The sequence below is a fragment of the Lingula anatina genome, chromosome 1 (assembly GCF_051362555.1).
Source record: "Lingula anatina isolate TDL-2025a chromosome 1, LinAna3.0, whole genome shotgun sequence".
Taxonomy (NCBI): domain Eukaryota; kingdom Metazoa; phylum Brachiopoda; class Lingulata; order Lingulida; family Lingulidae; genus Lingula; species Lingula anatina.
Window position 1 is genome coordinate 42129685 of NC_141767.1, and position 16350 is coordinate 42146034.

Genomic DNA, 16350 nt, shown 5'->3' on the forward strand with positions numbered 1-16350 from the left:
TATCCTTTCACTACCATAGGTGAGCTAATTTGAATTTTGTAATTGTTGGAAGTTGAAAGGGCTTCTGGTTGAGAGTACATGTACATGTATTAGCTACCGTCACTGTTCCTATATATAGAGAGAGTAGGCCTACATGCGGATTTCATTTTGATCATATGCGTAACATTTTTCGATGTCATTGTTTTTAGAGAATATTGTCCTGATCAACGAAAATGGAAGGTGTCTGAAATTTCTGTTTTCCTCGGAGTCCACGACCGAGAGGACCTGAAAGGGACCGTGAAGCGAGGTGTGGAGAAGGCCATTTACCACCGTGATTATCACCATCCCAACCACGATAGCGACATAGCGTTGTTGAAGTTATCCTCCCCGGTGCAGTACAGTGACCGTATAAGTCCTCTGTGCATGGCGAACGTCCCTGGAATAGTGAGCGACGGCGCACGGTGTATGGTGACTGGCTGGGGATTGACGGCAGCATGGTGTACGTGGGAAATGTTTAAATTTGTTCATTACCTCCGCCAAGGAAGGTTATATTTTTCACAGTAGTGGACAATATGTTAAAAAAATAATACACAAATTTTGTTGAGAATTTTAGGATAGACAGTATTTCAAAAGAGGAAGAATTGATTACAATTTTAACTATTAAAAATGGCCTTTTTTATTGGCAGAGGTTTGCGCTCTCGGGGTAGACTCTCTATAGTTCACATGTAGGTCAACGGAGAGAAGGAGAGAGCAATTGGCATAATTCCTGATTCCTATCTGCAGGGGCGGATCCAGAGATATTTCCTGACAGACTTCAAAATTATCTTTGTTGATCCATCCTTCATTTTTGACCGTCTTCCGACAGAAAAAATTAGATACCCATCAATGTTTACTAAAAAATCTGACCGTCTTCCAGAAGACCCAGAAGACGGCCTATATCCGCCCCTGATCTGAATCCATTTTCTAACAATTTAGAAGGAATCGTGATAACTGCCATCTAGTTAAGATGCCAATAATGCCGTTTCATGTAATATCATTAACCCTTTTAGCAAGGGTGCCGAGCAGATATTTGATGGAGGTTTTGGTAACTTATACGTCGGCAGCAACGTGCAGAGCCACGTCTAAATACACTGCTGCGCAGATTACGAACACCATGATTTGTGCTGAAGACCCGGGAAAGGATTCTTGCTCAGTAAGTCTGTCTGTATTCTATTAAGTTTTCGGTTTGAGCCAATAACAAACTTTTTTCAGTCTCCTTGCCCAACCTATGTCACTAAAATTGTCCAGTCGCCTATTCTGTAAATGCGTCGAATATAGAATAGTTATGACAATTTAATCATGTGCAACCTCCTCCTCTATCATATAAATCTTGGATGGCAAGTGGGCGATGATAGTAATAATATTTTACAAGAATTACACGTTTTGCTGGATGGTGTGCAGTTATTTCTTTTTATGTCCCTAAATGTTCTATGTTAAAATAACGGGGACAAATATTTACCTATCTCGAAGAGGTCAAGAATATAGTATGTAGTTGGTAACATTTTCCACGTTTTTGAAATCAAAGAGGAATATTACCTAATCATAATGCAATATCGATACACATGTAAGATGAAGTGATAACGTACATGGTAGGCCTACATTTATGTTTCATTTTGAAAGTAACTAAAGTACGATTACAATGAACATATTTATATTCACACAGGGCGATTCAGGTGGTCCATTGATCTGTCCTTTTCCTACCAGTTCGGGCAATGTCTGGAAGCAGATTGGAGTCGTTAGCTGGGGTAAAGGATGCGCCCTTCCAAATTACCCTGGAGTGTACGCCAACGTCTCTGTATTTTATGAGTGGATCAGGACAACGGTGCGTTTATTTATTATTTTATTTTATTTTATCTTATTTTATTACAGTTTATTTGTTTATTTAAAACATACCCTGACGTTTTAAAGATATCTAATTATGACACAGATACAAATGTACATTGCTAACCTATAAATACACCTATAGAATGCCGGCTTTGATTAGCGTGACACCCAACGTGTGATAAATGCTGTTTAAGTATTAATAAATAAATGCATTTTGAAAGTGAGAAGTATACATTTTATCCAGGAATTTAAAGTTATTCACATTAAGTCAATATCAGTTGAATATGTGAAATCGTATTTGACACTTTAGAACTTGATGTTAATATTGTTTTTTATTATGTATCTAAAAACCCTCATTTTCCTTACCTTTCATAATTCTTTTTTCCCGTTATTTCAGACAAACATGGGCGTAGGCAAGTATTCACAAACACTGATAATTATGAATTATCTACATTTTCCTGTTATTTTCTAATGCGAGTGATAACATACATCAATTGGTAGAAATAGTGTAGTTGCGATTTGTTCTTTCGAATATTCTGACGAATGGGTCAGTCATCGACATCGACAAGTGACAATTGGTTTTTAGCAAGGTTATAGACAGATGCTGTACAGCGTGAAAGCATAAAAAGGAATCATACATTATGATCTTTACATTGTCGTTTATTCAAAGCGTCAAATACACTTTACGTGTTTCTTCAACATTGTGGCTAAAACATGCCAAGGTTAACTTTAATTTATAGTTAAAACTGTATCAAAGTATTTTGAAATATTGACCCCTCTCTCTCTCACACACACACACACACACACACACACAGGCTCGCACCGTTTACGCATATCAGTAAACTGGTACCTTGTTCCAGATTGCAAACAGTTTGGCTGTGATCAGTACTGCAGTCAGCAAGACCCCAGATTCCCACCCGTCTGTTACTGCCAACTTGGATACACCTTACAGCCCGACCACAAGAGTTGTAAAGGTAAAATATGACATGTAGGCTGTAACCCGTTTAAAAAATCTGAAGTTGTTTCTCTTCGATTGCTGATATCTGATATAGCCGACTACGTTATGTCGACTGTGCAGTGTAGGTCTATGAGCGTCCTTTGAACGACTGGCCCACAATTAATATAGCTGATATATGTAAATCATCTGTTGTCACTACTGAGAATAACAACCATTATGGAGACAAAAATTGTTCTAGGGGCAAGTGAAAACGGCTTTTTTAGATTCTTTGTGAAACGTTAGTTAGCCAAACCATTAGCAATCTATGCTTGTTACATACTGTAGGCAACCATTGTGAAATAATTTCCTGTTGGCCTGAAAACGCTTATATTTATTCCATTGAATTTTATTTCCTTTAGTTGTCGTTAATCAGCATATGACTAGCCGTCTATTATGCAGTAGTGTTGGAATAATATGGTCTCGGTTTGATTCCAGGAACTCATATTAAAGATGAATTTGTTTTTCATTATCACTCTTTTTTCTGGACTAGAAATTATACTGTATTAACTAACAGAAACTAACAGCACAAATAAAATGAAATCTGTCTTTTAAGGAAATGCGGTTAAATGTTATATTTGTTCAAGTGAAAATTATTTATAGCATTTGTAAAGATATGATGTAGTATAATCCAAAATCGTTATTTGAACTCTATCAGATGAAGGTTTTCGCCCAAGTTGGCGGTAAGCTGACATGTAAGCTTCATATTGTTTTGCATGTACAGTATGTGATCTTGGATATGTTTGGTTATTTCAGATATAAATGAGTGTGCAGGCACTCATGGATGCTCTGACATTTGTGTCAATACCCCCGGGAGTTTTAAATGTGAATGTAACAGTGGACGAACCTTGTCCAATGACCTGAAAACTTGTGCAGGTACCTTGTCGTTTGGTTTTTTCCCCCTTTTTCATTTTATCTAACGAACGGCATCCTAAAGAAGTTGTGTGACGAGTAATCAATGGTCATTTTTACATTTAAAATTTCAGTGACAAAAAGTAATTGCATACTTATATCATTTTACTGTTAAAACATTCCTGAACTGAAATTTATCAATAATAATAATAAAAAAATTAATGTTAAAACATTTATTGAAAATTTTTACCACACCACATTACTTTTGCTTTTAGACATTTTATAAAGGAAATTATATTTTTTTTCTTATGTTTTCGTCTTTAATGCTGTTTCGTTTCTTTGACTTATAAGCAAGTCAGCGTTTTGTCTGCCCAAGGCCGGCCAGGCCGTTGCATGGATTCGATACTTGTCAACAAGACCGGTACTTACCTGGCGACACCTGTCTCCAAACCTGTATTAGTTCTGGGTTTGTCCTAGAAGGGAAATCTCGGAGGGAGTGTGGGCAGGACGGAATTTGGACCCCCCCTGTAGCCAAGTGCAGAGGTAATGATATTTTATTGCCACCACTAAATTTTCTGTATAACTATATTAAAAAAAGAAACGGTGTATATAAGGAAAGGAACAACCAAGATGCGGTAATGGTGGTTTGTCTGTACAGTACCAGAACATGATGTAGTTTTATCTAAATTTAAAAGGCGCAGGCACAGAGACTGTTAAACTGAGATTTGAAAGATTTCACTGATGTGACTACTGAACGTTATAATAATACAAGCACTAGCGATTCCACAATTTATAGCCGCGTAGAAGAGGATATTTTCACTATAATATGTTGGGCAAGGAATGGTACTGGTAAGATTTTTGGATTTGGTATCGTTTAGCTTTTGATACAATGTTTGTGAGAAAGAATCTTTAGGACGGGCCACGTGCACCCTGCGCCCCCTTTATCCGCCACTGATTTGAATTCTGCAGTCTCTTATTGAATATACTTAGCTCAGACCTAGTCACCACCCTCCACCTTAATCACAAGTTTTTGTACATTGAATCGCTGAACTTCTTTCTTGATTTTTTCCTTTCCTTTGCAAGACATAAACGAATGCTCAAAGAACAATGGTGGCTGTGAGCAGAAATGTTACAACTATCCTGGAGGTTTTTCGTGTGGGTGCAACAGTGGGTTTGAACTAGACAACAATGGGAGAACATGCAAAGGTAAGGCTGCGTTCACATGAAAAATCTATTTTCTAAAAATCTAAAAATCTATTTGCGGTATCTTGTGATCACGGTCTGTGCCCTGAATACCCCACGGCGTAATTACGGACAGCCCGAGCCAGTTACTTCCAAAGCTGTAATTAATTCTCGGCGCTGCCAGTAATTACGCCGCAGGGTATCATAATATACCGTTTACTTTTTGGATAAGTACAAAATTTTCACTTCCCCAAAATGGCTACATTTCAAGCTAATAACATTGTCTACCAACACAAATGGAGATTGACGAAAAACATACACTCAGACATAATAAGCAGCTTGTTTTTGTTGAACAGAAATACCTTAACTTAAACAAACCAAACAATTTATTTCTCAAAGAACTTTTATCTTTTGAATTTAGATATAACCCCACCGGTGTTCACCAAGTGTCCGGGTAATGTTAACGTACCCACCCTCCCAGGGATGAACCACAATGTTGTCAACTTAGAACCTGTCCAGTATTCCGATAATGTGAAAGCCCACCTTGTCAGCGGCCCAGGGGCTCAGGTGATGAATTTTTCCATTGGCATCCACACTGTGAAGTACGTGATCGCTGACGATGCTGGGAACACCGCCCAGTGTAGTTACACTGTGACAGTGAGAGGTAAATGTTTATTATAGTGTGTGTACACCTACATGTTCTAGGTTGGTATCAGTTTCAACTCTGAAAAAATTCAAATCCTATATTGTTATGATTGATTCAATGTTTATGCACGTTTCCCTTTACAATTGTTACCGAATGGGATATGTCAGTAATTTTTTACAAATTTTGATGAAATTTTTAAGGATATAAGGGATTTCAGGCTCAACAGATTTAAGTCTCATGATGCTTTAAAGATTTTTCATTGTTTTGTTTTATTATAATGTACTTTTTGCCTTGTCGGAGTCCGTGCTCTCCGAGTATTCTGTAGTTATTTTTGTTTAGTCAATGAATTTTTCATCCATTGCACACATCACACCATATCAATTCTTTGTGCTCTAGATGACGAAAAACCGAAAATCAAAAACTGTCCATCATCTTTAACGAGAACAGTGGAAAATAATATTAGACGAACTCGGGTGTCATGGGACGACTTGGACATTTCGGACAATTCCGGGAACTTTACCGTCCACACAAATGCGCCTCAAGACCGCTTGTTTTCCGTGGGTTCTTACAGAATAATATACACAGCTATGGACCCTAGCAGGAATTCAGAGGAATGTCAATTTGATGTGAATATTACAGGTAAAACACAAAGATGAACAAAACAACATACTTGATTTTAAATTTTGACTTCTGTAAAAATGGTGTTTTTAAAATAAGGATGTGTCATACATCACAGTCTGACTCCTTTTTCGCAGGGTAACTTCTATAAATGATATCCCGTATTTCGCTTTTATCCACAGTATCAGCCAGAGCAGTTTGTCCGCCCCTTCAAGCGCCTTCCAATGCCGATGTGCTGTGTTACTTTGCTTTAGGGGTCACATATTGTGTGATACAATGCAAAACTGGGTTTATCCAGCCTGCCCAGAATCACATCTTCTACCTTTGTACGATGGAGGGAAAGTGGACACCCACAGACTCGGCGCAAGGTTGCATTCCTGCGAAATAATTATGACTTGAAAACCGGTGTTCACGAAGATCATGTTCACAACGTGACTACATGTATCTAAGACCGTAAAATACGTAACTGATACTTTCAAATGCTGTGTTGAGCAAGCTGGTAAGATGCGACGCAAGTAAGACTGTTTTCGGTAGGTTTGCCTGGGTGTGAACACAGCTTTAATGACCTTAATGGACTTTTTGCTGAACTCTTCTAGCATGTTTGACAGTGTTCCTTCATTGCATCACCCTTTACAAATAAATGATGTGATTAGTCTGGAATCCTGACTGGATCCGCGGGTAAATAAAGATCACGTGTTTGGACTTGAGCTTCGTACTGGAACAAAAAAGTAAAGTCCTGAGACATTGAATTATTCATGATTGTACCTCTAAGGAAATGATACCATGTTATGTTTTTAGATCTTGGAGTCATTAATTGCTTTAGTGTCTCTTTTATTTATTTATTTATTTATTTATTTATTTTTATATATTTATTTATTTATTTATTATTATTATTATTATTATTTTTTTTTTTTGCAAATGTCTCATGGAGTGTTGATTAGTGTTCAACATATGCGAAAACGTAAAACTTTTATATTATATATACATGTATGTACAAGTCAAATTTCTATGGACAATCAAACAGCTGTTTGTTAAGGCAAAGATGCAATATTTGAACGAAAGGTTTATAGATATATGAGAATAAAGAAAATTTGCCACGCAGGTTTCAGAGTGATGTATGTGGATTTGACCAAAAGACTCGCTAACATTGTAGCTTATGCTGCAAACTAGGGTAATTATTTAAAATGTTCAAAAGGCTCACATTTTCTAAAGTTATAACTTCTTTTTTCAATATTTAAGTATTTATCATTTACAGTTATCCACAAAAATGCACTCTCCAGCCAGATGCAACTAACTATTCAAACATTTGAATCAAAATTTATGAATATTAGCCTACTGACAAAACGTTTTTTGGTTAAATATGTTCATTCATTTTTCATGATTTTATTATCAATTATCGTAGGGGCATTGTGCACTAATAATATGGTCAGATTTGATTTAATGTGGACAGAACCCAGTCTGCTATCAGAAATTCCTGTCTTTAATTCTCCAAGACAGCCTAAAATTGAGGTTGAGGTATATCAGGTTTGTTCAAATCCACGAGGTCATCAAAACAAAGAGTGTTTGGTGAAAGATAAACTTTATAAGATTTAGATAAACTAAAAAAACAGTTTGTCGTTTATTGGTCGTGACAACCTGTCGAGAGGATCCATGTCGATAAACCACAGGCGGACGCGATTTATTTATATTTGCACGCCCACGTGACGTTTGAAATGTGACACTGCCCAGGACGTGCTAACGAGACTGTCATACGGAGAGGACTTTTATTTATGGTATGGTAATCAGGTCAAGGAATAAGACACACATCCTTGATCTAGTGAATTAACGCTGGTGGCTGTGGTCTATTTATGCTGATACTAGAATGCAGTTTTCTACTGCTGGGGGACATGTAGCAGGCGCAGTGCTGCTGGCAGCTGTGGTGGCGTGGTTGGTTTGCAGTGTGAGTTCTAATACACGAGGTAAGCAAATAACGGTTACCCTTGAAGGATGTCCACAAACTGATAAAAAACGCTGATTTATGTGGATAATATTTTGGTCGCTGCACGTCATATTTTACAATCTTTACACTAACAGGCTTTAAAAAGGATAAATTGGTCATTAATGTCCACTCTGCACGGAGATACAACATTACAAACTGCAATCGTGCATGTAAATAATGACCATGTAGCTCTCAATAGACGAGAATGATTGAATAAATCGAAGTTTACATTTTTGACGTAAAAACATCTTTTTCTGAACTTAGTCGGTTGTGGAGTTCGACACCTCCAACGTCCAAGGAGAATTATCGGGGGACAAGCTTCGCTTCCTCATTCCTGGCCGTGGATGACACATATTAAGTTGGGGAATTCCGGAGACCCGTGTGCCGGGTCCTGTGGAGGAAGCCTCATTGCGCCCCAATGGGTACTTACAGCAGCACATTGCTTGTACACGGCGTGAGTACTTACTTTGAACTTAACTATTTGATGATGATTTTTGTCCTCCTCTTAAGGAAGATATTGTGTTATGCTTAATTAATATTTATGTCGCTCTGGGTATAGATAATGATAGACTTTAAGGGGCTCCATACGAAGGATCTTTTTTTGATCTGTTTGAATAATGTGGATCAACATTGCCTTGTTACTGTATGAGACAATGCTGCCACATCAGAAGTACAATTGAGGGACTCGTATCTCCTGAACAATATTATGTCAAACGATTCCACCGAATTTGAGTTCCCACCACCCAGTTCTTAGACGTCACCCAAGTCAATTTTCTTGATAAAATCTTAAAGAATTACGTCGGAAGCCGACCACTATCTCAGACCAATTTATGACGCAGAAAGATTGATGGTAATTTAACGCATGATCCTTATGTGTGTAGAAGCGCAAGGGTCGGTGAAAGCAAAACACATAATTGACAAAATGTGACTTTCATTTTTTTACTGTGGTTAGCTAATGCATAGTTTGTACGATCAGTAGAATTTTGTAAAAAAAAATACTTCAGATCGGAGAGGTTGAATAAAAATATTGGTTTATGACTTGATTTTCTATTTCATTTTCTCTTTGCATTAGGGGTGACACTTTTTTTGTACATATTGTAGGGATTATACCTTTTACCAAAGAATATATTTTTATAGTATATTTTATATAAAAGAAACACGGAAAAAAACATTTTGCCAAATGTAGACATAACTTATCGAATGCCCTGAAAGGGTGGAATTTCGTTCTTGACAGCCGATTGTTAAAAATAAGGCTCATTTATATCTATCGATTTTTTGGCGGATATGCGTTTTTTCACTTACATTTTTACTTTTGTGACTTAGCCAATTGTTACTGCTAGAAATTCATTTTTAATTTTTGCAAGTGTTACAACTTTTATTGTAATCGATATGGACTAGGTTACATGTATGAACAAAAGAATCACTTGCGTCAGAAGTAAAAGGCCAAGGCGTTATCAGCGTGCTGGGCTCCACTTGCGTTTTCGTAATCTACTTACAGAAAGACGTGTAGCTCATACCGAAAATGGAAATTGTCGGAAATTTCAGTCTACCTTGGTCTCCATGATACGGACAACCTAGCATCAGCCGTGCACAGACGCGTAGAGCGGACAATCCCTTTTCCGCGATACGACAATTCAGCCCACGATTACGATGTAGCATTGCTACAGCTGTCTGCTGCAGTGCGGTATCGTGAAGAGGTTAGTCATGTCTGTCTGGCCGAAGAATCCACCGAAATAAATGATAGAGACCAGTGCTTGGTAATTGGACGTGGAACAGTGAACGTATGGCGTATGTATCCGTTCTTAGAGTACAAGTGATACAAGTGATATCGAATTAATTTTGCTATCTTATTCCTAAATTAGATGCCTTTGAATTAGAAATGTTACGTACATTTGAATAGGATGGATTATGGAAAGTGCGGTTTTGTCCTTTTATCGTGGAAGAATGAAATGAGTTAAGAATAGGACGGACGAATATAATTGGAACGCATAGAAATGTATTTGAAATTGTATCAAAGTCATAACCTATGTTGTAATTGATTTACAGCGAAATTTCCAAGTAAAATTCTAAGGGAAGCCTTCGTAGATTTTCTATCGGCAGCAGCCTGTAGAAACCAAACTCTTCATTTATCGGAAAGCATTACCGACAATATGCTGTGTGCAGCCGGAAAAGGAAGAGATGCATGTACAGTAAGACTACATGTATATATTTATAGTTATGAGTGTATCAAAACGTGACTATTGCTGAGTTTAATAACTGTTTGGTCGTGATGTAGTGAGCGGGAGACATTCAGTGAGAGACCATTAAAGGATTACGCAGTATTCCTTTCATGTAGGTCCGCCATATTTAGGTCTCGGCCTTGCTAGACCTCGGCTCTACTCGATGTGAATGCTCTCTGTGACGCCTGAGTGGTAACAGTGATTTGACCGAGCGAAGCAAAATAGATTGAAAAATTCCGCGTTTGATATACATGTATATTCATTTTTTCTTTTTCTTTACACTGTACCTTGTAACTGTTTGGTCAGGTAGAACGACAGCATACTTAAATGTAATATATAGAACAAATTTGTAAATTCCCCCTATTGTCTGTTTCTCCTATTTTTTTACATTATTTCCTCACTCATCTCCATACAAAATGATTTCATACGAAAAGGTTCTGTGGGACTGTTCATGAAATTTGGAAAAAAACCGTTTCACTAATTTCAGGGAGATTCTGGAGGTCCACTTATGTATCAAGTCACCGCTGGTCATTGGTCAGTTTGGAAACAGATAGGGGTCGTCAGCTGGGGTGTAGGGTGCGCACACTCAAGGTATCCGGGGGTCTACACAAGTATTCCGAGGTTTTATAACTGGATAATTAGAGAGGTATGTGGACAAAAGTCTTTTTCTTTAAACTGTCACAAATCATTCAGGGGTACTGATTTATCTCTTTAGTGTTGGTTTTTATATTCTTTGCATAATGCTTTTTTAAGTAAATGTTTTTAACAGATTGATGGGGGGGGGGGGGGTTACACTGAATGTTCGGTATTGTTATTATCATTTTTACTTTGTGGTTCCTTATAACTCATTTTTTGACGGTTTTATATAATTCTTACAGGCATTTCTCAGAATCTTAGTAGAATATAATTGTGGCATTATGTTTTTCTTCATTTCAGACCAATCTGATACCGGGTAAAGTGATGGCATGATAATTTGTTTTCAAATATTTAAATGCATGCGTCTTTTACACGCACTAAATAATGAAAGACGACCCACCAAATTAGGTTTATAAATAAGACGCCTGTTTAATTGAAGACATAAGGTTTTAAATAACTTTTACTGTATTATTTTAAGTTGTAAAGCGATCTTAATACCGAAAACGTGACATCTGTGATTTTTTCAAAATTGCATTGGCAATGCCATTGACAATCTACATGTATATGTTCTTAGTGGAAGATTTGTTGGGGTTTCTGTGAATGTTCTCTTTTAGACTGTTCCGGGTTTGGCTGTGACCAGTACTGCAGTCAGCCAGACCCCAGGTTCCCACCCGTCTGTCACTGTCAACTTGGATACACCTTACAGCCCGACCACAAGAGTTGTGAAGGTAATATAAAACATGTAGGCTGAAACCCATTTATTATGAAGTTTTCTGTCTTTTGGCAAAGATGCAGATATTAACATTATCTTTCCGGGGTAGTTTAATGCGATTGTTATGACGGTAAGGCTCACGATGCATTAGAAAAGGTGCGAGTGTAATCGTCTGCTTATCTGTGTGCTTTCAAAGTGAAATATCTTGATGGGTACTCTTTAAGCAGCGGAAATTATGAAATTGGACCTCTATTTACAATTCAGATATTGATGAGTGCTCGCTGGACCACGGTTGTACCGACATCTGTATCAATCAGCCTGGCAGATACGCATGCGCGTGCCATGCCAATCGAACCTTGTCAAACGATCTCCACACTTGCTCAGGTATTAAATCCTACATTATTGGTAGTATTAATTGACGTGGCATGTGAAATATATACCAACCAATCACCTGACCTCATGGGCCTATAATTCACATATTTTGCACAATTAACAAAAATAAAAAATAAAAATAAATAAATAAATAAAAATAAAAAAGAAAGAAATTAAGATTATGATTATTTGAATTATTTGAACTTCTTAGTTCAGGATAAATCTGCAACCAGCGGCGCATCTTTATCTTGTAATAATCATTCTACAGCTGAGCTCTGCTGGACAGTATACAGCAAATGTTGTTTTGTAGATTATTAAATTTGTGTAATCTTTACTCATCATTTCAAGAGTAGCTTTGGTGCCATTTTTGTTATTAGTGTAATTAACCGACACTTATTTATTAGACAGCAGACAGTTCATCTGTCCTAAGCCACACGCCCCACTGTACGGCTTCAGCAGCTGTGACCGACCACGCTACAAAATGGCATCGAGTTGCGAAATGAAATGTCTGACGTCCGGTTTTATAATGAACGGAAATTCGATCTCTGTGTGTGGGGAACACGGCGTTTGGACACCCCCAGTTGCCACTTGTGAAGGTAATAGCTGGTTGTTTTGCCTTTGTGTCTACCCATCTACGTATGCATGCATGATGCATTAGCCTATGTGTTTTTTTACGAGCATATTTCGATGTGGTTGGTATTTGACATGCACAAATTTCTGAATAACGTTGCTTAGTATGTAACGGTATAAAGAAAGGATATATAAAGAAAGATACTTTATCCGTGTATATTTCTATTTTAGATATAGATGAATGTTCTGATAATAACGGCGGATGTGAAAGCGAGTGCTACAACTATCCGGGAGGCTTTTCTTGCGGTTGTCAAAGGTCTGGATTTGCACTTCAGACAGATGGAAGAAGTTGTGCTGGTTTGTGTCAAATTTAACACACACCTAACACATTTGGCACATCTAACGCAAAGTTAATGCGCCATGTGCGCCTAACTGTGTTTCTCTTGAACACATTTTGTACAGAAAATAAGATTTTTTCCAAATGCTTAAATGAATTATCTTTATAAACCCTCCTATGACGAGCAAGCTTTTAATCGGATGAACAATTGGCGCCTTAGAATGAAGTAAATCGGATGAATCAGTGTATTTTTCGGTATGGCTACGTTCAACTCGAGGTCAAGGATATCTTTCTTTACCTAAATACTCGACGTGCGCTTTAAAGTAACTACGATTGAGAGCATTTTGGTTTTAATCGAAAATGAATAAAAAACTAACAAACCAAATTTTATTTTTGAACAAAATTTTGATTTTGTGTCGCATTTCAGATGTATCACCTCCAGTTTTTACCAAATGTCCGAGTTCGTTCACCGTTAGCACAAATCTAGGCTGTAGTTATGCAACTATTCGTCTAGGTCAAGTTAACTTTTCTGACAACGTGGGAGCACGGCTAACTTACGCCTCACATACTCAAGATGTTGTGAATGTCACGCTTGGTTCACATACAGTCCTTTATGTCGCAAGGGATGAAGCTGGTAATACTGCAGAGTGCAGTTTTCAAATAACGGTGTTAGGTAAACCACTTATTATATTTTTAAAAGTATTTTGACATGCTATCATATTACATGACTTAAGCTTACCTGCTGCTGTTTAATCTCACTTAATGTTATTAGTAGGCCTACTACTATTTTCTTGAAAAAATCTTTGATCGTTTCCTCGTTTTTCAGACTTGGAGAAACCCCAAATCAAAAACTGCCCCACCCATGTGCACAAGTTTGCTGACACAAACTGGCAAAAGATTCACGTAACTTGGGATAATATAGAATTCCACGATAATTCTGGGAATTACACTATGGTTAACAATGCACCCGTGGATAACATGTTTGCCATAGGACGCCACAATATATTGTACGAAGTAACAGACTCAAGTGGGAATTTTGCTCAATGTGGATTCAAAGTCATCGTTAAAGGTACACATGAATTCGCTTTTATATCTCACTCTCTCTCTTTATGCAAAGTTTCTATTTCTATTACTGCCTCGCAATCAGTAGTTTTGTAAAAGTTACAGGATAATTTGTCAATGTAACCCAATGGCACGTTTGATAAGCATCTGTGGTAGGTGTCTGAAATATTAATTGTGTCGATAAAGAATTATTTCTACGTTTGTCTTGATTTCAGTTCGAAATTGCCCCATTCTTCCAACGCCTGCAAATGGACACTTGGTGTGCGATTCCTGGTTTCTGGGACATTTTTGTGAAGTTCATTGTAATACTGGTTTTAAGCGAGTTTCAGCGGCGACTTACGTCTGTGGCATCGGCGGAAAATGGCTTCCGTCAAACACTGGCCCAGAATGCACCAGTAAATAAAAACCTGTGATGTCACAAATATGTGACTTCCTTGGAGATGTGTTTGGGGAACATAATAGCCCATTCATTCTCTCTCTCTCTCTCTCTCGCTCTCTCCCCCCCCCACCCCCCCACCCCCGCCGCCCCATGGAAAGTCACGTGTGAGAATTATTTTCAGCAGAATTTTGGTACAACAGTAGGCCCTACATGTAGGTCGTAAATTTGATGAGAAAAGAAAAAATTGAAAATACCTTTTAGAAATGTTAGGAAATGCATTTGAAAATCCCTTTTCAAATTGTACAATAGTGTGTGGTGCATACTGAACTTATAACATTATTGAACTTCATTTAATGCAAGCACCGCGAAAAATGCGGCAGCATCTACCGCCACTCTTACACGATAACATACATGTAGGCCTACTTGTCTATATGAAATACTCTATGTGAACGCATAGTCCACTGGTCAATATTCAAATTCTTTATCGTGCCATCTATTTGCGACTAAACTCTTTCGCATATCAGATTTTCTACCTCAAGACAAGTTATTAAATACGATTTTATCAGAATATCCGAAATCTCGGAAATTGTGTAGGTTTCTGAGGAAATCAGTAATCGATACGTTCACCGCCTATGTCCTTCTGCTATACCGTAAGGTAAATGTCTGCTATAGCCCCGAGGCGTTGTAGAAACTTGAAACACCATGTTGAACATTCACTGGGCGCAGTTGTCTTTAATTGTATTGGCGTTTCATGTATTGAAAAGATTAATCGTATTTTATTGCTGTTAATTCAATCTTGCAATTTTAGTGGAGAAAAGCTGCGAGTGAATTCCAAAGCAATAGAATTAGAGAAACACTGAAGATTTCTATTCGTTAGATATTTGAGTAAAAAGGGAGGTGATACGCATTTGTAAACTTGAGTATTCTTTGGAGTGATATCGTCAGAAGAGATACTCGGTATCAGCAATCTTGCATAACCGCGACGGCAGAGGGTTATGCTTCAGGTTTTTATGCTCATCGCTGTCTGTGCGTGAACTAACGTACCGCCAGGCACTTCATACCTTCTTGACCTAGCTCATCTCGGGCGGTGCCACTCCTTGCCGCAATTAGCGAACACCGCGAGAGATCATCTGAGAGATGGCTTTATGTCGGTACAATGTAAGCTTTTTTCCCTAAATTCTGACAGTTATTACATACACACCTCGTTGAGATCAACACCTGATTCAATGTCTATTCCTCGATTATAAAGGGAAGAGTGGGCTTATCACATTTCTTAGTGTGGCATTAAGTCTATTCCCCAGACTATACATAATTGTGTTTATAGTTGGGTTTATAGTTGCGAAACACCATAGATCTCTTCTAACACCATTTTTATTGAGCTGTGCAGGTGGTGGGATTCAGCTTTCACACTCGAATGGCCATATCAGAGAATAATCAGAATTTAGCAAATTGACGTAGGACACGATTTAAAAGGCTCAAAACATCCAGAACCATCGAACGCCTAGAAAAACAATGTTTCTAGATTGACACTTTTTCGACATTCTCATTGGTCACAGTTTCCATTACAAACAGATCAGAGTCCTTAACAGGCCTATTTTTATTTATTCATCTTGTTGTACCCCCCCCCCCCAAAAAAAAAAAAAAAAAAAAAAAGAAAAAAAGACAAACCACCAGCTTTTTGGACATGTCTTGGTGTGCTTTCGCCAAACGAATGCCTGCCGGAAATTCAGCTCACTCCGATAGAAATGAAAAAAAAAAAGAAAGAAAAATGGGGCGCTTTACTCCTCACCTGGCGAGAAATACCGTGTTTTTTACCAGGTAAGCCATGGTTTTAACATGGTTATAAACAACACTGATGGCCTAACTTTAAGTGTGAGGCACCTGACTGACCCCAGCGCTCTTCACCTTACAGATCCTTACATGCCTTTGTGTTCCCAGGGTTAAGCGGTGG

At 37.9% G+C, this 16350-nt stretch overlaps 2 protein-coding genes across 5 annotated transcripts; both read left to right on the forward strand.

Annotated features, from left to right (window-relative positions):
• On the forward strand, positions 1–7235 carry LOC106151855 (sushi, von Willebrand factor type A, EGF and pentraxin domain-containing protein 1). Its single transcript, XM_086999690.1, has 12 exons — positions 1–19; positions 189–478; positions 1029–1171; positions 1682–1840; positions 2240–2255; positions 2703–2816; positions 3593–3712; positions 4040–4231; positions 4772–4894; positions 5292–5534; positions 5913–6155; positions 6317–7235. Exons 2-12 carry the CDS (start codon positions 403–405, stop codon positions 6520–6522), a joined length of 1635 nt encoding a protein of 544 aa, XP_086855816.1. The 5' UTR covers positions 1–19; positions 189–402; the 3' UTR covers positions 6523–7235.
• Positions 7236–7837: 602 nt separating this feature from the next.
• Positions 7838–15314, forward strand: LOC106151843 (trypsin-4). Of its 4 annotated transcripts, none has more exons than XM_086999687.1 (13): positions 7848–8092; positions 8377–8566; positions 9611–9900; positions 10159–10313; positions 10819–10977; positions 11268–11283; positions 11582–11695; positions 11944–12063; positions 12456–12647; positions 12853–12978; positions 13386–13631; positions 13785–14027; positions 14236–15314. In XM_086999687.1, the coding sequence occupies exons 1-13, from the start codon at positions 7996–7998 to the stop codon at positions 14421–14423; spliced, it is 2136 nt and encodes a 711-aa protein (XP_086855813.1). In that variant the 5' UTR covers positions 7848–7995; the 3' UTR covers positions 14424–15314. The 4 variants fall into 4 exon arrangements, with proteins under 4 accessions (XP_086855814.1, XP_086855813.1, XP_013380718.2 ...); XM_013525264.2 differs by having other exon boundaries at positions 7851–8092; positions 10159–10301; XM_086999688.1 differs by lacking the exons at positions 13785–14027; positions 14236–15314 and having other exon boundaries at positions 7838–8092; positions 12853–12937; positions 13386–13598.
• The last annotated feature ends 1036 nt before the right edge of the window (positions 15315–16350 follow it).